This window comes from Heloderma suspectum, chromosome 5 (assembly GCF_057233095.1).
Source record: "Heloderma suspectum isolate Gila_16-S chromosome 5, 16-S_ref, whole genome shotgun sequence".
In the NCBI taxonomy this organism is placed as follows: Eukaryota; Metazoa; Chordata; class Lepidosauria; order Squamata; family Helodermatidae; genus Heloderma; species Heloderma suspectum.
In genome coordinates this window covers 17,598,942-17,622,058 of record NC_139462.1, presented here as the reverse complement: position 1 = coordinate 17,622,058, position 23,117 = coordinate 17,598,942, and the positions used below count along the sequence as shown (strand labels likewise).

Below are 23,117 nucleotides of genomic sequence, written 5' to 3'. Positions count from 1 at the left end.
CAAAATGCATACAAGCTAACAGCACCACAGCCATTAAATTAAAGATTAGCTTGTTCAACATCCGGCACTTCAACACTTCCTCATTATCACTTATGTTAATTACCTCAGAAATTACCTTAATTGCCTCCCTAGTGCTACTGTAATAGCTTCTACACGGTAAACCAAAATGTACAAAATATTGCATGCAAGCGTTCAAATTAGCTTAGACTTTCAGGAGATTGTTGAACCTTCTGGGTGAGTGAGAAAGGCCTTGCTAGGAGATACTGCTTGGCATCTTTGCCTCTTGGGAAGGGGGTTGGTAGTAAATAATTATGTATCTCTGCGGGGACTTGATAACAACTAGCCTTATGGTAACTTGACATATGGGATTCATGCCATTTCTGACAAGTGACTTCTGTGCAGGAACCAGACACTACTGACCCAGTTTGCATGTAATGGCAGTAAATCTTGGGTTAATTAACCCAGGATTTGCCAGATCACATGCCTGACATCTGCCATTGCCAGTTTTCATAATCAATGTTCAATCGACCCTATCGAAGGTTCTTTCATGATGTGTGAACCCGGACACTTGGTTTTTCATGGGTAAAACAACCCACAGTTAACCTAAGAACGAATTGTAGGTCAATGTGAAATTGCTGAAGTAGAATTCAACAAGAGATTCTCCCCTATTTCCTGTGGTTTGAATAAGGACAAAGTGGGTTTTTTTTAATCACACTACAGATGTTCATTGGCTCACCATTGCAATAGCTTCTGATGTCTGTGGTATCACCCAACAACCTTTTCTGAATGGCAACTGTTATGGTAATCACCACTGTCTGTCCTTTTTGCATATCAGTTCCCAGTTTGGCAACAGTTTACATCTTCTCCGCTCCCCACCCACTCCCCCAGCATGTGTATATAAATCTGCCAGTTTGAGGTTAACATTTCATGCATCTGATGAAGTGGAAAGCATCCATGGAAGCTTATGCCAGAATAAATGTGTGAGTCTTTAAGGTGCCACAAGACTCTTTGTTGCTCTTGCGGTGTAGGAAAGTGGTACCAGTGGCTATGCAAATAAAAAAGCCCAAACGCAAGAGCTTTGGTAGAACATTAGTTAAATAATGGTGACAAGATGTACCTGGAAGCGGAAGGAATCGCTCTCTGTCTCAGATCCAGAGTGCCAATACCATATGACACCTTCGTTGATGTCCTGCTGAGTGAAAGAAGTAGCTGGTGTGGCTGCTCTTCCATCAGGCAAAGGCCGCAGGACCAGATCAGGGTCGTCTGCGGGCATGGCAACCAGGAACACCACTTCACCTGAGAAGACAGAAATGAAGAATGAGAGAGCCCTTAAGGCAGTGACTGTTAGGAGTTGATGGGACTTGAACCAGGATGGCGCCTACAGCTTTGTGCATACTCAGTGGAGGCTGGTGGCTCCGATGTCAGTGGAGCATTGAATCCCCTCCAGGTTTCAGTCAGAACCCGTCAGAACTCTAAAGGAGCTATCCAAGGTGCTTTGGATAGGGTTCCGCACCTTAAATAGCTCCTTTAGAGTTCTGACTGGTTCTGACTGAAACTCAGGGTGGATTCACTGCCCCACTGACCTCTCCCATGTGGTGAGCTGCTAGAGTTATAAGCTGGAGCATCTCCCTGGAAAGTAAAGGATTCCCAGGTAGTGGAGTGACTCTGCCCACCCTGGCTCACTACTGGTTCACTGCAACAGGAAGTGCTCTAAAGGCTTCCTGTTGAGGCTGGGACTTTGTCAAGGCAATAAGAAGTCTTTCCTGGCTCTCTGGCTGACCTCCCAGGTTGACCCCTAATATCAATCCTGGCTTCTACTTGTTGGCTGCCTACAGCTCAGCTCTAACAGTGGTTTTCCATGTGTGAGAAAGGTGCTCTCCTAAGAAGGCCTCCCTTGTGTTGACAGCTGCTCCCCCTGTAACTTTATTTATATTTTTTCTCACCATATTCCAAGAGCAGAAGATAGTGGCTGGTTACATAGAGATTTCTTAGCTGCCATGGGGCCATGGCCAGACTGCAACATCTCAGCCTATGTCTACCACCACCTCTTAATTCACTCCAACTGAGAGGAATGCCAAGAGTTGCGGCTAATTTTCAACCTGAGGGCAGGCAACTATATGATAGCACTCTTCAAGTACTTGAAAGGTTGTCACAGAGAGGAAGGCCAGGATCTCTTCTCGAACATCCCAGGGTGCAGGACACGGAATCATGGGCTCAAGTTACAGGAGGTCTGATTCCGGCTGAACATCAGGAAAAACTTCCTGACTGTGAGACCAATACGACAACGGAACCAATTACCTAAGGAGGCGGTGGGCTCTCCCACACTGGAGTCATTCAGGATGAGGCTGGACATCCATCTGTCGAAGATGCTCTGACTTGGATTCCTGCATTGAGCAGGGGGTTGGACTCGATGGTCTTGTAGGCCCCTTCCAACCCTACTATTCTGTGATTCGATGAACTACCAGCTAAATCCCCAGTCACTCACCATTGAGTGAGTTCAGCCTCTTTTCCCCTCACCTGCCCTTGGTCAAAACTTATAACGTGAAAGTGCAGTCTGGCATGCAGGGGAAAGATCCCTGCATTGTCAAAAGCATACAGCTAAGCCAAATTTTAAAAGATGTATTAAGATTAGGGATGGAAACATAAGGGCTACGGGGGAAAACAGGTAGGTAGCATAAAAAGAAACAAAATAATTTACTCTCTAAGGCAAGGGTGGGCAACTTCTATTGTCCTCCCCCCAACCCCCCCCCAGGAGCCACACCCTATGCCTGCCACCACAACTGGTGCTAAACTTGCCACTCTGGTGGTGGCAGCAAAAATCCCTGCGATATTGCAAGGAAGAATGCATGCCTTGTTTGCAAGCAGAATCATGCTCCCAGGAGTTCTCTGGGAGCACAAAACCCACTGCGATATTACAAGGAAGAATGCATGCCTTGTTTGCAAGCAGAATCATGCTCCCAGGAGGTCTCTGGGAGCACAGTTCTGCTTGCAAACAAGGAGCATGCTGCCCAGGGGCCCTGTTTCCTTTCAGTCACCACTTTTTTGTGGCACACTTGGCAGGGCAGGCCCCACAGAAAAAAACCAGCCATGGAGGGCTGCATGCGGCCCATGGGAAGCATGGTGCACACCCCTGCTCTAAGGTAACCTAAGTTGGAAAATCTTAATCTCAAACTTCCTTACGTGGAACACGGATCATCCATAATGTGAATTAGATGATCTCTGAAGGCTCCCCTGCCCCACACAGAAGAGACACTTTCTTGGGGGCTCCCGCTTGCGATAATAAAGACAACCTGTAGAGATGGCCAGGACAGAGAGCGGGCCACTGTCAATGGTCCTACTTGGGACACAGAGTGGAGCAACCTCACAGAAGCCCTTTCTCTTAGCATTCATGAGGCAGGGGAGGACGAAGGGGGCTCAGTAACTCTCGGAGGCAAATCTTAAGCTGCTCAAATACAGCAGACAACTTGCACTCTTCGAGCATCATTACAGACATCTGGATAACTCTCAACAGAAATCCTATCAAGCTGACAATAATATTGGGATTCAATATTAACACCGCTGCCTACAGTTGTCCTCTGGACTGGTGATGCAATACAGCCATTCAGGCCCGTAATCTATTCTGACATGGCAGTTACAGATTCCATTACGGTGACAGTTTGGATTCCGTTGTTTTGCTGTCTAGATTTGGGCTACTGACAGCTTGAGTCCCGCTGGGGTTTGTGTGGTGTCTATTTAATATCTAGCTGCTAAATTATTTAAAACACATACATCTCAATTAAATAAACCCACGTACCGCGCTGATACAGCGCGTAATTGATACCTCTCCCTCTGTATCTCTCTTTCCAGCTGTTATAAAATCATGCTGAAATTGCTAAATTTAGCTGAATCACTGCTGTGGAAATCAACAATAACAAGCAACTCTTGCAAATGGTAATTACAATATAAGTACTTAGAGCGGATTCCAGATTTTTACCTGCACTTCATTCCTATTGAAATCAGCAGGACTCAACTTAAGTCAGGGGTGGGAAGAAGGTAGATCTGGATCTACTGATAGACCTCTCTGTAGTCTGCAGTACATCACTAAGTGTTCTGACTCACAACATCAACAACAAAAATGCTTGCTCCCCCTGCCCCCCAAATTAGGCTGCAGAGATGGAAGAAAGCTTGAGTGGAGAGACCAGGAGAGGATTTTTGGGTGACTTGATTGTGAACTCAGTTCTGGTAATGAAAACAATCTACTTGGATTACTCTGATCTGGGGGTCCTGTGGAGCTGGTGGACAAATTTGGGTGGGCAACTTTGGGTGGTCTGGGGCCAACCCCTAGAACCCTCCCCAGGGCCTCAAGCACGGCTTGAAATTCAGTGATGTGGTAGGAAAAAACCTGGCTGTTCCCCATCAAAATGTGGTGGCAAGCCGCTATGGAGACTCAAAGGGGCCACGTTTAGCTTGAAAACATTTAGTTTCTTTAGTGGTTTTCTGCTAAATTTCAGTGGCAAACTACTGGGGGGGGGGGGTTACAGCCACACCACTGAATTTCAAGTCACACCAGACACCACAGGGGACTGAGTGTCTCCCACCCTGCTCTATTCTGTGATTTGGGGCAGAAGGCGATATGGCAGGAGGAGGGGGTTGGGACATCAGAGTAAAGGGTTTTTTGTTGTTGTAGTTTACATTTGTATCCTGCCTTTTCTTCCTCTTGCAGGGAACTCAAGACAGCTTACATGATCCTCCTCCTCTTCATTTTATCCTCACAACAACCCTGTGAGGTAGGTTGGGCTGAGAGTCAGTGACTGACCCAAAGTCACCCAGTGAATTTCATGGCTGAGTGGCACTAGAACCCAGATCTCTCGAGTCCCAGTCCAACAACCTAAGAACTATACCACACTAGCTCTCACTTACAGATGTTTACAAACTGTTTCTCTTCTGCCCTTCTCCCCTGGCTCATGTACCTGTAGCTTATCCACTATGCCTTCCAGTCTTGCAGGTGGTACTATTAAACATCAGATCGGTCTGTAACAACCTCACACTCATTCATGATTTAATCCCTTTTGGGATCTATACTTAGTTGCACAAACACAGGTCCAAATCTCTAATCTATCATGAAGGTTACAGGGTGAGCTTAGGCCAATCGCGCTCTCTCTCTCTCTCTCCCTCCCTCTCTCAATGTCATCTACATTGCAGGATTGTTGTGATGATAAAGTGAGGTAATCCATAGCAACACACACCACCCTGAACTGAAGTAGGGAAGGGTGGGATACAAATGTAAATAATAGTAATATATCTTCTGTTTCACAGCTGATTCAACATGTCCTTGTCTAAAGAACTCCCAACATCCAGGAAAAAGCAGGGATTATATAATTACATACATACACACACACCTTAGGGAAGCACAGAAAGCAGGGGTGAGAAACATGTATGGTTCATGCAAAAACATACATACACACGCATACAAAGAGGGGGGGAGGGGGAGAGAGAGGGGTTAGTGTAAAGCGGCATAACAGCAAGGCAACATAGCAGCTCTCGATTCACTGTGGATGCCATCAGTCTTAAGGCAAAATGCATACGGAAGATAGAGAGACTAACAACAGAGTGTTCAAAAAAAAATTTAAGCTAAACGTTTCGGTGGTAGCTTAAATATATTTAGCTTAAATATTTTTTGAACACTCAGTTGTTAGTCTTTCTATCTTTCATATATATATATATATATATATATATATATATATATATATATGCCATGTATGTATGTATGGCCTCTCTTTCTGTGTGTGTGTGTGTGTGTGTGTACAGTCATGTGAAAAAGAAAGTACACCCTCTTTGAGTTCTATGGTGTTACATATCAGGACATAATAAAAATCATCTGGTCCTTAGCAGGTCTTAAAATTAGGTAAATACAACCTCAGATGAACAACAACACATGACATATCACACCGTGTCATTATTTATCTCACAGAAATAAAGCCAAAATGGAGAAGCCATGTGTGAAAACTAAGTACACCTTAGGATTCAATAGCTTGTAGAACCACCTTTAGCAGCAATAACTTGAAGTAATCGTTTTCTGTATGACTATCAGTCTCTCACATCGTTGTGGAGGAATTTTGGCCCACTCTTCTTTACAACATTGCTTCAGTTCATTGAGGTTTGCAGGCATTTGTTTATGCACAGCTCTCTTAAGGTCCCGTCACAGCATTTCAATTGGGTTGAGGTCTGGACTTTGACTGGGCCATTGCAACACCTTGATTCTTTTCTTTTTCAGCCATTCTGTTGTAGATTTGCTGGTGTGCTTGGGATCATTGTCCTGTTGCATGACCCAATTTCAGCCAAGCTTTAGCTGTCGGACAGCTGGCCTCACATTTGACTCTAGAATACTTTGGTATGCAGAGGAGGTCATGGTCGACTCAATGACTGCAAGGTGCCCAGGTCCTGTGGCTGCAAAACAAGCCCAAATCATCACCCCTCCACCACCGTGCTTGACAGTTGGTATGAGATGTTTGTGCTGATATGCTGTTTTTGGTTTTCGCCAAACGTGGCACAGTGCATTATGGCTAAACATCTCCACTTTGGTCTCATCTGTCCAAAGGACATTGTTCCAGAAGTCTTGAGATTTGTTCAGATGCAACTTTGCAAACCTAAGCTGTGCTGCCATGTTCTTTTTAGAGAGAAGAGGCTTTCTCCTGGCAACCCTTCCAAACATACTTGTTCAGTCTTTTTCTAATTGTACTGTCATGACATAAACTTTAACATTTAACATGTTAACTGAGGCCTGTAGAGTCTGAGATGTAACTCTTGGATGTTTTTCAGTTTCTCTGAGCATTGCACGGTCTGCCCTTGGGGTGAATTTGCTGGGACGTCCACTCCTGGGAAGATTGGCAACTGTCTTGAATGTTTTCCACTTGTGAATAATCATCCTCACTATAGAATGATGGACTTTAAATCGTTTGGAAATGGCCTTATAACCCTTCCCAGATTGAAGTGCAGCAACAATTGCTTCTCTAAGATAATTGCTGATGTCTTTACTGTTTGGCATTGTGTTAACATACATCTGAATGCTCAAGACCAGCAAACTCCTGAGACTTCAGCTTTTATAGAGGTGGTCACACTTGCTGATGATCAATTAATCAAGGGCATTTGATTAGCAACACCTGGCTACTTGGCCTCTTCATACCTATGGAAGCAGTAAGGGTGTACTTAGTTTTCACACACGGCTTCTCCATTTTGGCTTTATTTCTGTAAGATAAATAATGACACGGTGTAATATGTCATGTGTTGTTGTTCATCTGAGGTTGTATTTACCTAATTTTAAGACCTGCTAAGGACCAGATGATTTTTATTATGTCCTGATACATAAAACCATAGAACTCAAAGAGGGTGTATTTTCTTTTTCACATGACTGTATGTATGTATGTGTATGTGTGTGTGTGTGTATGACATACACATTACTCACCCCTGCTTTCTGTGCTTCTTTATTTAAGTCCTAGACAGACTGTATCATATAAAACTAGAAATTTCTAGTAACTTCCAAGTTCAGGGGTTTTCATCTACGTACTTCTGTCCTGAAGCAATAACTTTGTGTCATCAATTAGTTGCCAAGGAGATAATTGGGATAATACAAGGAGAGGAATTATAACTTCAGAAAGAGGACAGGCTGCAGGAAAATAAGAACCCCTGAGGATAAGATTGCTGTCTCTTACACTAATGCTTCCTATTCATACTAATTAGTACGGAGACCCCATAGACTGTACAGAAGACACTTCAACAGCACTCCTTTTATAGCTGAGCTCTCGCTGTGAACTGTCAGCAGCTGCTCTAAAAAAGCATCTTGTTTGTTACAAACAGTTAGAACAAACTAGTTCCATATGTAAACCTCTACCTTCTGTTATGGCCCAGGATTCTGGAAGTAGGATCCACTGTTAGTCCTATATAGAGTAGACCCATTGAAATGAATGACACATTCCATTCATTTCAATAGGTCTACTCTGCATAGGACTAACAGTGGATATTACCCTGGGCCTTTAACTGGGTACCTTAAGAACTGAGGCTGAAAGTTACTGTGGATTCAGGTTGCTTAGACTTAACAGCCTTTCTTCAAGGCTTGAAAGGGAATAAAGGCATATAACATCAGCCCCTATGATTGGCAGGTGGTATGAAGCCTCTGGATTGGACACACCTGGTATAGACACTAGTATCCTGGCCTTCTGATGTTTCCTGGTCTTTAACAGAGCAGAGATGGATCTTGCCTTAGTTACCCACACACGGCTAACTTCCTAGCTGGACTACTGTAATTCACTTTAAGAAGGGCTGCCCTTAGAGACAGTTTGGAAACTTCAACCAGTACAAAGTGCAGCTACTCAAGTACTGGTGGATGCCAGGAAGCTGGAATATGTGACACCTATATTGTACCAGTTACATGATCGGCCAGTATATTTGGGAGCCCAGTTTAAAGTGCTGGTATTGCCTTTTAAAGCCCTAAATGGGTTGGGACCAGGTTACTTGAAGGATTGCCTTAATCCATATCAGCATGCTGAGATCCCCTCCTGAAACCCAGCTTGCGTGCCTGCCCGTGAAAGAAATTAGACTGATGGACACAAGGGAGAGCAGGAGGGGGGGTTGGGGGTTGGCAATGGCCCCACATTTGTGGAGCTCTGTTCCAATTGGATTTCAACTGGCTCCATCATTACAGGCCTTGAAGCAGACACTGAAAATGAATTTGCTTACTGGTGCCTTTTCATAATTAGAAGGATTTTATTTGAGCTGCTGTTATTGTTGGGGTTTCTGTTTGTTGTGATCTGCTTATTGGGCTGGGTGCTGTTTCAATGTTATTGCTGGCTGCCCCTGTTCATTCTGACTGTGTGTTTTTCGTTTTAATTGTGACTTTTTAAAATATTGTTTTAAATGTTTAAATTATTGTGAGCTGCCTTCTGAGAAAACTTTCTGAAAGACAGGATAAAAATGTATTAAACCAAGCAACAAAAATAAATTAATGTAGTCTGCTTCCAGTCTTCAGCTCCCCTGATCTTCTTCCCAGCTGAGACCAAAGAGCTCCAGGCCCCTACAGTGCAGAACGCCTCTGCCAAGTCTGAACTATGGTGCAGCCATGCCTCCTTAGCTGACCTCAGAAGATGGTGCAAGGTTATCCATGGATGCCCCAACATGGAAACGTCATGGCAGAATGGCAGGCTTCTGTGATCTCAACTGCAGGATTGGCAGCGTAAAGTTTGACAGGGATAACCCATTCTGATGTCAATCTTTCTACATGAGAAATCAGGCAAGACAGAAGGAAGACTCAGGTATTCTAAGGATGACATAGGCTAAACTAGTTGAGAACACCTGTGGTTGGGTGTGTTTCGCCACAAAACTGCCCCAGTCACATAGAAGTGGGTGTGGGGGAGAGGCAGGAGGTTTGGATTTTGACAGCAATATAGGTGAGAATTGCAGGATCTGCCCTGACAGCCTCTCTCCCTGAATGCTGTTGTCCTCAACAATGCCATAAGTGAACTTAGCTGGGTGAAAGATTCTTGGGCTGAGGGCCTAAGGCATAGGTGGGCAACTTCAGGCCCATGGGCCTAATCTATATTACCTGCCCAGACCCTAAGATCATCCTGAGAGGTCCTTCTCCGGGAACTCCTGCCAAAGGAAGTGGGGTGGGTGGCTACCAAGAAGAGGGCCTTTTCTGCTGTGGCACCCCAGTTGTGGAATGAGCTCCCTACAGAGGTTCGGCTGGCACCTACGTTGTATTCTTTCTGGCACCAGGTGAAGACCTTTTGATTTTCCCGGGAATGGTAGCATTTTAGCATCCTAGTCTTTTAGCTCAGCTGTTTTAAATTCGATGCTGTATTTTAAATATCTGCATTGCTGCCAGGTTTTATGCTGGTTGTATTTTTATACTGTAGTGTATTGGGCGATATAGAAATAAATAAACAAGCAAGCAAGCTGTACTTGTAGTTTTAATTTCTGTGAACTGCCCAGAGAGTTTCGGCTATTGGGTGGTATAGAAATGTAATAAATAAATACATAAATAAATAAAAATAATCCAGCCTGTTGAAGTTGCTCATCTAGCCTGTAGTGGCTTAGGCTCCTCTGTGGGCCCCACCCACTCCCCTCCCCTCCCCTCCCCTCCCGAAGCCCATGCCCCAAGCCCCACTTTGAGGCTACTAAGGGCTTTGTGAGGAGGTGGGGAGAAGAATCCCTTTGTTATCTCCAGTCACAGAAGAGTACTTTAGCAAGACTGGTGAATATTTCTCAGGCACCTTCTGCACATCTCACCACCTAATTTTGTCTTAAGTGAAATTTGAGGCCTATGCGGCAAGTCCCTGCTTCAGCGAAAACGGCTCTCGGAATTTCAAGTGAAGAAATTCTAATTTCTGTAAGGTTACCAAACTCTCTCAGAGAGGTTTCATGCCTCCCTACTTACCATATCGTGGCTGATCTCTAATTGTATAGATGATTGCAGAATCACTGACCCCGGGCATCTCAGCCTGCAGAATTCTGTTGGTGATTTGCAGCATCCCTCCCTCTGGGACCCAGACCACGGAGCTGGTAACTAGCCGGGGGGCCTCACGGCTCTGCACAGCAGATCAAAAGCAATGAAAGTCATTAAATGATCCATAAACAGTGATCCATGGGAAACACATTTCAAAGGTAAGGATAAGGCTGGGCATCTTAGTACTCATCAAGCACTAGATGTTAAACTGAAATCTTGGGCCAGCTAACTGCTCCTTGTCTCCAATTATTCTTCCCCACCATCATGTAAGGTGCTGGGAGAGACTCAAACCGGGGATTCAAGTGGAAAAGCCCCTGCACCTTATTCCGTGCGCCACCGGGACATTTCTCAAACGAAGGCACTACCTCAAGCTGTTATGCTGCAGCAACACCTAGTGCCAAGAGCCAGGACTGCAGCTCTTCTGTCCAGCCAGAACCATGTGACTTGAGGGACCAATAAGGGCCTGGCTGGCTGTATAAAACTTCTGCTTCTGTATGTGTTTTTCAGTCTGAGCGACTCCATCACCAACCCCTCTTCTGACTACATCTGTGCCTCTGGCTTTTGGGCCTACCTTCTCCCTCTAGACCACTGGATGCTCACCTACCTTGCCAGAGTCAGCTCTTAGCTGCAACCTGCCACAAAGCTAGGCCTGTGGCCTGACACCATGCCCCACTCTGTCCATACTGAGAGACAGCATGCATTATGGGAAAGCCACTTCCCATTATTCCATGTAATTGCTGCCATGCTCTGGTGAAGCTAGACCTGTGTGCTTTTCACCTCTTGGATAAGACAATCTTTCCTCCACCACCTTAGACACGCCAGGTGTGTGTATGTGTGCTGTTTCCAGGGGCTTCGAAGGAAACTAGGGGTGGACAAACTAGGGATGGGCGATGTTTGAGATCACCAGGTTTCTCCGAACATCATTTCATCACTTGTCTCATGCCGGATTCCCATTCACACTTGCAATCACTGCTCGCTCTGTGCAAACTGGAAATTTGCGCAAATCGAGCAGCAAGCGGACGGGAGATTTGTGCAAATCTCATCCATAGACTAAAGTGTGGCTGATTCACTCGACTGAGGAAATGTGTGCAAATTAGGAAATGTGTGCAAATCAAATTGGGAATCGGGAACAAGATGAATGTGAGCACATGTTTGACAATTTGCAAATATTTTCGGTGGACATGCGCTCGCACTCATATTTGGAGCTTCAAACAGGGTGGGCGTGGATGTTTTGCAAGCAGAAACAAAATTCTCATACATCCCTAGATAAAACCATCCAGTCCCTGTGGGAAGCTGATGCACAAAGAACATTTGCCACATGGTAACTAAAGCAGTTTAGTCCTTTCTGTTAAGAGTGAAATGCTGGTCCACACTCATCCATCACCCCACTAATAGCATGTTTGTGTGGAGCTCTGTGCTGCTCATCTGACACTTTTCACACTGCACCGGAAGTGTAAGATTTGGATCTACCCCAAAAGGAGGAATCACACCATCTGTGTGTGTGTGGGGGGGGGGGGCAGTTGGGAGGGCTGTGTGTGGCCTGTACCATTTGCATTGGCTCTGTAATTCCCTTAGTCTGCTTTGTGGATAATGATGGAGCATTGTTGGATAGGGCTGTACCATCTGCACTGGCTCTGTAATTCCCCCATGTTGCTTTGGGGGAAATGAGGAAGGAGCAGCATCACCTGTTGGCTTATGGGAACCAGATGTTTTGCATCATGCAACCAAATCCCAATTAATGTTCTCTGATTAATTTCATTCAATTAAATATCTGGCTTTTAACCCATTAATTGACTACATTCAATATATACATCTGGTATACTGAACGTCTGGTATTTCACTTAGCAGAAAATGTCTGGTAAGTGTAAGATGCCTTACACGTTAATAATAAAGCTACCGCTCATTCTTAAAAGGAAAGATAATTTCCGATACTACCACTTTTGCCATATTTTGGAATACGGAATATTCATAACAGAGCTAAAACAGCTCCAAAAACGAACAATTTCTATTATGGAATATCCAGGATTTCAAATATACATTGATGCTCATTTCATCCAAGCACTCTCTCTTCCAAAACTAGGTGTGCAACTTGGCTATCTCCCCCCTCCCCCTGCATCACCCCCCCCCCGTTTTATTTATTTTAACCATAAGCAGCCTCAGGAGATTGTAAGTCTGGCTGGAAGAGCAACCAAGAGGCTGCCTAACCCCTATAGCCATTTCCCAGTCAAAATCCCATCCCTAGTTGCTTTTTCCCCATGGGAGAAGAGACAGAGAAAATTATCTGGGGCAGGGTGATATGTGACCTGGTCCCAGGTCATAGTCTGAAGGCACATGAGGCAGCCACCTTGCTGAAGCTAAGCAGGTGTGGATCTGGTCAGTGCTTGGAGGCGAGACCACCTGGGAACCCCATGTAGCCATGTTGAGTTCCACAGTGGAAGAAAGGTGGGATATAAATGTAATAAATAAAATAAATATTTTTAATTGAAAAGCAGCCCAAAGGGAAGGATTAAGCAGCCCTCCCCAGCCAGCCTTCCTCTCAATCTACCCTCTAAAACCTGTTTCTGAGTTTTTAAAAGTTGTGGGGGAAATAAGCATGACTGTGTGCCACATCTGGGGACGCACAGGTTTTGTTAAATCTGCTCTGTCGGTGTTTCATGGATTGTCAGGCGTCTTTTCTTCTGTCATCCACTCATTGACAGAATTTGATTTTTTCTTTTTTAGGGAATTTGCGCAAAATCCCCCCCAAAAGTAAAAAAACGGTCCGCAAGTGAATGGAATCTGTGCAACTTGGAAAAAGCCGGTCCGCTGCAGAGTCTGCAGGTCAGATTCATAGAAATCTGAACCCGTTTGAACCCGCTGTGGATTTCTCCAATGTCCCTAGCCACGTCTAGTATGACCCTCAGTTTCAGCTGCTTATGATCCTAACTGCTGGAAGGAGAGACATTGTGGCTTCACACCAAACGAGAAAGCAGATGCACATCAGAAGAAAAAGCTATTTCTTTCCCTCCCAAATGGGCACAGAGAAGAGAGAGCCAGCAGCCGTGTTCCGACATTTGTTCATGGCTTCCCGAACCATTGTTTATAAAGCTGAGGCTGAACACTGTGGCTGTGTGCTCCTCCCTTGACCCTCCGTTCACTCTCTTCCCATCGTGCCCTAACTCCGGTGGGGAGATTCTGACATGCATTAAGTAAGACCTCGCTGTGTCATGTAAAATCGTATAATGTGGAAAGTGTCAATGAATTGAAACTAACTGTATTTTACCTCAATAAAAGTGTTTTTAAAATTCCGTTTTTTTGAGACTCAGTCTGTATCTCACCCTGCGATCCCAGTTTGTCTGGTCGCAATTGTTATATCTGAACTGGAGAACTCTCGTTTAATGCTGGCTAACAAACCTGGGTAATAAACCACGGTTGTCTGGTTCAGGTGCAATGGGAAACTCTGCGTTAAGACAAGCCAGCTTCTCTGTGCTGATTTGTGAAGCTGAGGACAAGCATCCAAATGCAGCCAGACTGACTGTCAAGCCTTTCCAGAGTCCCAGATGTAATGGCATTATTGCTCTCTCTTGGCTCCTGGCCACTGATTAATGGGGAGAGGGGCATGGAGGAGCAAATTTTAATAAGCAACTGCATTTTCTGTGGATCAGTGATACAGATTAATCCATTAAAGCACACATCCCTATTCATTATTATCATTGCGATTATTTTATTGCACGTTGAATTACTGGAGAAGGCTAATAATCTCAGCAGGAACTTCTTAGGGATTTCCTTAAGGCAGCTGCCCCCAACCTGGTGCTATCCAGATGTGCTGGACTGCAATTCCATCATTCTGGGAATGACGGCAGTTGCAGTCGAACACATCTGGAGGGAACCAGGTTGGGGAAGGCTGCTTTAGGGAAGTAGGTGGGATGGTGGTTCCAATAGGCTCATCAAAACATGGACAGTCTATCTTCAAACTATACTGAAAAGTTCTCTTTGTTAAAAAATTGACCATTAAGAGTAATGTAACAGACATTTCACCGGGAGCAAACTTCTTAAAAAAGGAGAAGGTGATTACCAGAATTATTCTGGCAAGGGTGAAATGAGAGATCCCCCATTTGCTTTGAGGTTTTAGAAGCCTACAGGATCAAAAATTTGCTTGGCCTAATAAGTAAGAAATATGCCTAAGTATATGTGAATTTTAAAAAAAAAAAAGCCAAGGAAATCTTCCGGCCCAGATTGGCTTGCCCTTACATTCTCTCCAAAAGGTTCCTATTTGAAAGGGACGGAGTTGCTATTTTGTCAGGTTCCTGTCCTTGAATGAGAAAGGGCCTTATTTTGTCTTCAGAAGGGGTTTTAGGGATGCTTTAAACCAGGAGTACAGAGCCTCATGCTCACAAGTCAAATACAGTTCCCAATCAGGAACCCAAATCCAGCTCCGCAGGTGGCCACCTCCCTCCCCCTGGTCCCACCTTTCCCCTGGTGATCGACCTTCTTTGGTGGTTTCTTGACTTGTGTGTGTGTGTGTTTTTCACCTATTCTACAAGGCTGGAATGCCTCTCCTAAGTAAGGCTTGGCCACTGGCAGTAAGAGCTGGAGGGCGCAATCCTATTGGGATAGGTGGCTGCCTCCAAACGCGGAGGAGACCGCCTATCCAATGCAGGGCAGGAGAAATGCGGAGGGGATCGTCCCCTCCGTGCTTCCGCTGCTCTGCATTTGCAGCTAGACAGCCGATTTCAGCTGTCTAGCCACAGGAAGGCGGAGCAGGGGAAGCGGCTGCCAGATGACACATAGGATGTGTCGTACCAGCATTTCCGCCTTTCCCGCCTTGAAATGCCTCGTTTTTGCCGCTCCGTGCTCCTCTTCTGAGTGTGGAGTGTGTGTGTGTGTGTGGGGGGGAAGTCAGTTCTCTGGGTAACTGATGTATCGTTTCAGGCTCCGAGGTCGGTTTCTGGAAACTGACATATTCTATGGCCGTCTAGCCGCTGACTAGTGGCCATAGGATTGAGTCCTTAACCTATAATATGCTGGTATTTTTGGTGTTTGGGACCCACCCTTTTGCCTTTGGCTACATCCTCCACTGGAATGTGGCCCCCGAGAGCTTCTCCAAAATGGACTTTGGTGCTTGGGCTGGAAGAGGTTCAACACCCGTGCTTTAAAGGTGTTACTCAGTCCTGTGAGACACAGACTGCTGGAGTCTTTCAAGTCGAACGACCCTGAATGGGCACTCCTGGGTTTGCCTGAAGATAAAATATTTTAAATACTTTCTGCATGCTCCATAAATAGTTATAAGAACATAAGAAGAGCCCTGCTGGATCAGATCAAGGGTGCATCTAGTCCAGCATTCTGTCCAAACAGTGACCAACCAGCTGCCCGCAGGAAACCCACATGTAGGGTTGCATGTTCTGATTGGTTTTATTGATTAATTGATTTAAATGTTATTTACATGCAGAGCAGAGTTAATAACATAAGAAGAGCCATGCTGGATCAGACCAAGGGTCCAACTAGTCTAGCATTCTGTTCACACAGTGGCCAACCAGCTGTCGACCAGGAACCTACAAGCAGGGCATGAGCACAACAGCACCCTCCCACCCATGTTCCCCAGCAACTGGTATACACAGATTCACTGTCTCTGGAGGTAGCACATAGCCATCAAGACTAGTAGCCAATGATAGCCTTCTCCTCCAGGAATCTCCTCCTTTTAAAGCCATCCAAATTGGTGGCCATCGGGACATGCTGTGGTAGTGAGTTCCATAGTCTAACTATGCACTGTGTGAAGAAGTCCTTCTTTTTATCTGTCCTGAATCTCCCACCAATCAGCTTCATAGCATGTCCCTGAGTTCTAGTATTTTCAGAGAGGAAGAAAAATGTCTCCCTATTCACATTCTCCGCACGATGCATAATTTTGTAGACCATAAGCCTGGGGCCTGGATGCTCTAGCAAACTATAATTCCCACATACCTGTGCACAAGGAACAAGGAATTTGGCCATTGGGCTGAAAGAAGTTCAACACCCCTGGCCTAAAGTCAGAGGTGGGGAACCTATGGCCTTCCAAGTGTTACTAGACTCCAGTTCCCATCAGCCCCAGCCACTGTGGCCAATGGTCAAGGAGCTGTAGTTCAACAACCTCTGGAGGGGCACTGGCTCCCGCCCTTGGGCTAAGTGCATAACATGGTATGTGCATAGGGCTCTCTCCCCCAAACGCACATGATTCCACACCCTCCCCGCATTTGCCGACAGTCTCCAAGGGGCTAGATTTTCATCTGTGAAAAGTTGCGAGCAAGCCATGCAAGGAAGCCACTTCAAGCCATTGCCATGCAGAGGACTCAACCAGCTCAAAGCATGAACCAGCCATCCCTTGAATGACTGTCTGCAACAGCTTTCTTCAAGCTGGTGCCCGCCAGATGTTTTGGACTCATGCACATTCCTTCTAAATGACTGAAAAGAAGAGCTCTTTCCTCCCCCTTCTTCATTCCTTCTTGTCAGACTTTGGTGCTTTAATCCAACAAATTTAAAAGGAATTTTGCAGGAGAAGATTGTTTTTCTTCTTCTCAACTTATTCATTTTAACTGACCTGTTATCATGAGCCAGTTTGACTAAAGATTATGTTAGAGATTTGGTGTCAGGCAAGTTGGGGTCCATAGAGATATAATCAAAAAGTATAAGCTGCACCAGGAATATCAGAACACAGGGCCAAGATAACCTAAATCCTGTGCCAATAAGGCAGGATTCTGTAACAATCTGCACACAGGTTGCACATCAATCCCTGCATATTCTGTTGTATGCTGGCCATAGGGAGTAGCTATGCTACAAATCAAAACTGATTTAACAGTTCTTCCCTCTCCCCAAGGACGCTGTTGTGGGGACTGGGGGAAGTCTACAGATCCCTAACAGAAAATTCCCAGCACTTTCACTAAATGATAATTCCCACAATTCTTTGGGGAATGGGAAGCCATGGAAGTTGAACTGGTATGAAAGTGATATAAAAAATGCAGATGTACCCTTACAGCATGATGCCATGTATGTTGACTTGGACGGACGTTCTGTGGAGCTCATTGAAGCTCCCAAGAAAGTGTGCCTCGACTGCAGCCTGAGTCTGTTTTCCCCATCCTTCAGGTTTGTATACCCTTGGCCTAGTGGAGGCTGGTGGCGCTGATGTCTGTGGGTGGTGAATTCACTCTGGGTTTCAGTCAGAACTAGTTAGAACTATAAAGGATCTATCCAAGCACCTTGGATAGCTCCTTTAGAGTCCTGACTGGGTCTGACTGAAACCCGGAGCTGATTCACCATCCAATAACACTGGAACCACCAGTCTCCCCTGCCCTTGCCTATGAAATGACCAGTACAAGCGACTGAATCATCTGAATGACAACCAGCTCAAAGCATAAACCAATCATCCCTTGAGTGACTGTCTGGAACAGCTTTCCCCAACCTGGTGCCCGCCAGATATTTTGGACTACAGCTCCCAGTGTTCCTGATCAGCGGCCATGCTGAATGGGGCTCATGGGAGTTGAAGTCCAAAACATCGGGGGGGCACCAGGTTGGGGAAGGATGGCCAACCGTCTTGTCCCTGCACAGAAAGGCTGAGAGTGGCACAGAACACAAGACCCCATAGCGTTCATGGCTGTTCCTCCGAGATAGAATGTTAGAATGTTAGAGAGAATGATAGAATGAAGGAATGCTCCTTTCAGCATGGAGAGACACTCTGCACATGTTCAGGGGTACTTTGCCCGTTCATATTTTTTGTGTGTGGGTGGAAGGGAAATTACATGCTTGTTCCCTCAAAAACTTCTGCACATGCCCCAAGATTCCAGAATTGTTTAAAGCCAAAATTGGGAGCCCTGCGTTTGGCTTGATAAGATCATGGAAGTGAAGATCTTTCACAACTGGATAGCTTTCAGACTCAAGCAGCAGAAAACATTCTCTACAGCTGCAAGAACACATTTGACATGGATTAAGCATTATCTGAGTTCTGTTGATGCTTTTTGTTATTGCCTTGATTATAACGTGTTTATACAGTTTGAACATTTTATTCTTTCTTTTTTTAAAGCATATTATTCTTTAAGCCAATTTTGCTGAAATACTACAAACGTCCTTTCAGATCAGGACATAACACAGTGCACTGGTTCAGTCATTCATACTAATAAGCCTCATGTTCTCAGATTAGGAGTGTGGGTAAGAAAAAACCCTCCAGCAATGGTTATACCAGCATCCATAACAGCTTTTGGGGGAGAGTGGGGGAAGAAGAAAGAAATGTTCTTTTATGTATGTCTAGACACCGCTTCTCCAGAAATAAACCTGGCATCTGGTTTGTCTCCCAAGGCTATTGTGGAAAGGTGATAATTAGGCTAAGGCAGAAACTGCATATCTGCCAGCCCTACCTCACACTAAATCCTCCGGGGGGTTTCCGCACTCTCTCACACTGGCAGCTCCCCTTGCTCTCTTTTGCAAACTGTTGCAAAGTAGGATTCAGAAAATAATGAGACAAGGGAGTGTGAAATTGGCTAATAAAGCAAATTATATCCAGCAATTCACCTTTATCATTGTTTGTTACAGAACCTGCATGATCAACAGAAAGGGGGGGGGGATAATGTCTTCTGCAATTTAGTAGAATCAAGCATGTATCACTTTAGTTGTCTTGTAGGGGATGGCCACTGGCAGTGTTTGTACTCAGTGCCGTACTACACAACACGATCAGGGATCATTGGAAGGGGCCAGAGGAAAGGCAGGTATCATTTTCCCTGGGATACCCCTGCAACACACAGTCTTTGGGTCATACAGTCCTATAGTAAAAAAAGGAAGGGTTGAGGGGAAAAGTAAGTACCATTTTCCCTAGGATATTGCCGTGGTACACAGTCTCTGGTTCACTCAGTGCCACAATATACAACCAGGAAGTACAGGAAGGGGCCAGAGGAAATGCAGGTACCATTTTTCCCAGGGACACCCCTGCAGTGCACCATCTTTGAAACACTTCAGACTAGTCTGAATGAATCCTAACTAATATTTGGAGGAAGCCCCCTCTGATAATTTTTTAAAAAACCTGGTACAATAAAGCCATGTAGCAAAAAATTCAACTGGGAATGTTTTCTTTTAAAAGGGAATGCAAAATCAAACGCTATAATAATACTACCAAAAAAGATGCAATGCAGTGTGCAGTTTTGGTCACCCCACCTGAAAAAGGAGAGTGTAGACCTGGAGAAGATCCAGAAAATGGCTGAGAAGGTTATTCAAGGGTTGGAGCAACTTCCCTAGAAGGAAAGACTAAAGATGTTGTGCCTTTCTAGTTTAGAAGTGTGTATATGGGGGCAAGGGGAGACTAAGGAGGGACGTGATCAAGATTTATGAAATTATGATTGATTGCATTTATATCCTGCATTTTTTCCTCCTTAAGGAACCCAAGGCGGCATACAAGAAAGATCTTGGAATTGTTGTCAATCACAAGCTGAATATGAGCAAACAATGTGATGTGGCTGCAAAAAAGGCAAATGATATTTTGGGCTGCATTCATAGAAGCATAGCTTCCAAATCCCGGGAAGTACTAGTTCCCCTCTACTCAGCACTGCTTAGGCCTCATCTGGAGTACTGTGTCTTGGCACCACACTTTAAGAAGGATGCAGACAAACTGGAGAGGGTTCAGAGGAGGGCAACAAAGATGATCAGAGGACTGGAAACAAAGCCCTATGAAGAGAGACTGAAAGAACTGGGCATGTTTAGCCTTGAGAAGAGAAGACTGAGGGGAGATATGATAGCACTCTTCAAGTACTTGAAAGGTTGTCACAGAGAAGAAAGCCAGGATCTCTTCTTGATCATCCCCGAGTGCAGGACACGGAATAATGGGCTCAAGTTACAGGAAGCCAGATTCCAGCTGAACATCAGGAAAAACTTCCTGACTGTTAGAGCAATACGACAATGGAACCAATTCCCTAGGGAGGTGGTGGGCTCTCCCACACTGGAGGCATTCAAGACGAGGCTGGACAGCCATCTGTCAGGGATGCTCTGACTTGGATTCCTGCATTCAGCAGGGGGTTGGACTCGATGGCCTTGTAGGCCCCTTCCAACCCTACTATTCTATGATTCTCCTCCTCTCCATTTTATTCTCACAACAACAACCTTGTGAAGTAGGTTGAGCTGAGAGTCTGTGACTGGCCCAAAGTCACCCAGTGAGCTTCATGGCTGAGTGGGGACTAGAACCCGGGTCTCCCAACTCCTAGTTCAACACTCTTGCCACTACACCACACCAGCTCTCTTTTTCCATGATGTGAAAAGAGTAAACAGTGAGAGATTATTATTCTCTCTCTGACTCTTTCTCAAAATACTAGAACTTGGCATCATCCAATAGGATTGTTCAGCAGGTTCAGGACAAACAGAAGGATGTACATCTTCATGTAAATCACAATCGAACATATGGAATTCACTTTCACAGGCTTAGGTGGATTTTTTTTTAAAGGATTAGACAGGATAGCTCAATAGGTATTAGCCTTGAAGGAGAAAAATGGTGCCTCCATGTTCAGAGGCAGTTTACTACTGATTTTCAGGTGCCAGGGAGCCTCCAAAGTGTATTCTGGCTAACCACTGCTGGAGACAAGAATAGACTTGTGCAGAATGTGGCCGCCTGAGTATTGGTGGGGGTGAGGCGATTCGATCATATAATGCCTATACTGCGCTAGCTGCACTGGTTATTGGTGCATTTCCGAGCCAAATTCAAAGTGCTGTTTTTGACCTTTAAAGCCTTAAACGGTTTGGGACCAAGTTACAAGGACCGCCTTCACCCATATCAGCCTGCCCGCACTTTAAGGTCAGAAAGAGAGGCCCTTCTCATTTGCCCACCCAGCAAGAGAGCAGTCAGGTGGGTGTCCACACGTGAGAAGGCCTTCTCTGCAGTGGCCCCACCCCTTTGGAACAAGCTGCCATCGGAGGTCTGCCATGCTCTGTCATTGCAGACTTTTAAGAAGGCCTTGAAAACATATTCTTTTACCTTGGCCTTCTCTTGATATGACTGCTATTGTTGCTGTTACTGCTGTTAACATAATTGTTGGTTTTATTGTTGGCTGTTATTGTCATTTTTATTGTTTTTATGTTTTTATAACTTTTAATATTTTAACGTTTTTATGTATTTTATTTCTGTGAGCTGCCTTGGGAGGGCTTCTACCCTGAAAGGTGGCCAAGAAATGTTTTTAAAAAAATAAAAATATAAAAAAAATAAATCCAGAACATAAGGTAGTTTTCAGCAAGGAAGTGAGGGCATTCCAGCCCTGCTGAAAGATGACTTAATGTCCCCCTTTTCCCTCCCCAACCCTTTTTCCTTGTGTGCTGCATCTTGCTCTTGAGACTGTAAGCCTGTGGGCAGGGACGGTCTTGTTTTGCCGACTGCATGTAAGCTCCTCCAAGGACCTCTTTGGCTGAGGAGCAGGATGAAAATACTTTAATGAAAGAATAAATAAATACGGCTGTGTCCCAGCATGCCCACATTAAACAAGGACCTCTCTGTACTATATTATAAGTGCTTTACAAATATATACAGAGCTGGAGTGAGAACAAGCCATGCCTTTTCCGCATGCAGGGCCTTTCGACCCCAGGGTTTGGCAGACAATGAAAGCTGTGCCACACCTTGCATTTTTTGGCCCTTGCAAGCCACAAAGTTCAGCTGGCAAATTAGGACAAACCGACACCAGCTGTGCATGCAGCAGGGGGGTTTCCCTGCCGCCGCTGCCCATGTCACACACACATTTCCGCCCCCTTTTGTTTGGGTTTCTGTTCCATCGTAAGATCACCCAATGCATATATGAAGTCCGAATGTCGCAAGAAACACCACAGCAAGAAAACGCAGCGATTGCAAAGCAAGGAGAGCAAAATACACAGACTTCTCCCCAAAGTTACAGTGGCGCGTTTCCCCAGCTACAGTTGGAATGGTTAAAAGAAGGCTTGGGAGATGCTTAACTGTCATCTGCCTGGTGCTAATGAGTTGCTAATTTCAATAAAATTAGCAACTCATCAGGGAAGAGTTTGGGACTTTTTTATTCATTTCAAATTAAAAAATGGGGTCCTGGAAATGGGCGAGGGGCGGCGGGAGCAAAAGCATAGCCACACTATGCTTCACTTGGAGAGCTTTGCCGAAACATGGGAGCTGCTGTGTTTTATTTATTGGTTTATTTATAAAGGCATTTATGTACCATAAACGTTTGGCCCTAATAAGGGCCCTCAAGGCAGTTTACAGAACAAAGTACCATATAACCAGTAGCAATGTGACTTAGTGGTTAGAGCAGGGGTGCTGATCATCTTTCAATCCGAGGGCCAAATTCCATGTTGAAGAAGCTCTTGGGGGTCGCATTCCAGTGCTGGGCAAGGCCAAAATACCAAAAACATTTTAGTTTAAAGCCAGTAACTAAACCTTAGGACAGGCATTTCAGCCTTTTAGAATGGGGTGGAGGGGACTTCACAAAAGCCAGGAAACCACCACACAATCAGTGGTTGGGGGAAAGGGGCCTGGCCATCTGGGGAACCCTGGAAGGCTGAATTGGGGCCCCAGGAGGGCTGGATTTAGCTCCTGGGCCTGAGGGTCTGTGCCCCAGGATTAGAACGTTGTACTGGAACTCGGGAGGCCCAGATTCTAACCCCCACTCGGCCATGGGCGACTTTGGGCCAGTAAATGTAACAAATAAAATAA

General features: G+C 45.2%; 1 protein-coding gene across 1 annotated transcript in view; it reads right to left on the bottom strand.

Moving 5' to 3' along the window:
• The window catches only part of FRAS1 (Fraser extracellular matrix complex subunit 1), a 381,912-nt gene that overhangs the window by 96,510 nt on the left and 262,285 nt on the right, over nt 1-23,117 (bottom strand). The window contains exons 29-30 of the mRNA XM_084855428.1: nt 10,409-10,559; nt 1,118-1,296 (exon numbers count right to left, since the gene is read on the bottom strand). Of these exons, the coding sequence (XP_084711554.1) occupies nt 1,118-1,296; nt 10,409-10,559 (330 nt within the window). The remainder of the gene's footprint in view (nt 1-1,117; nt 1,297-10,408; nt 10,560-23,117) is intronic.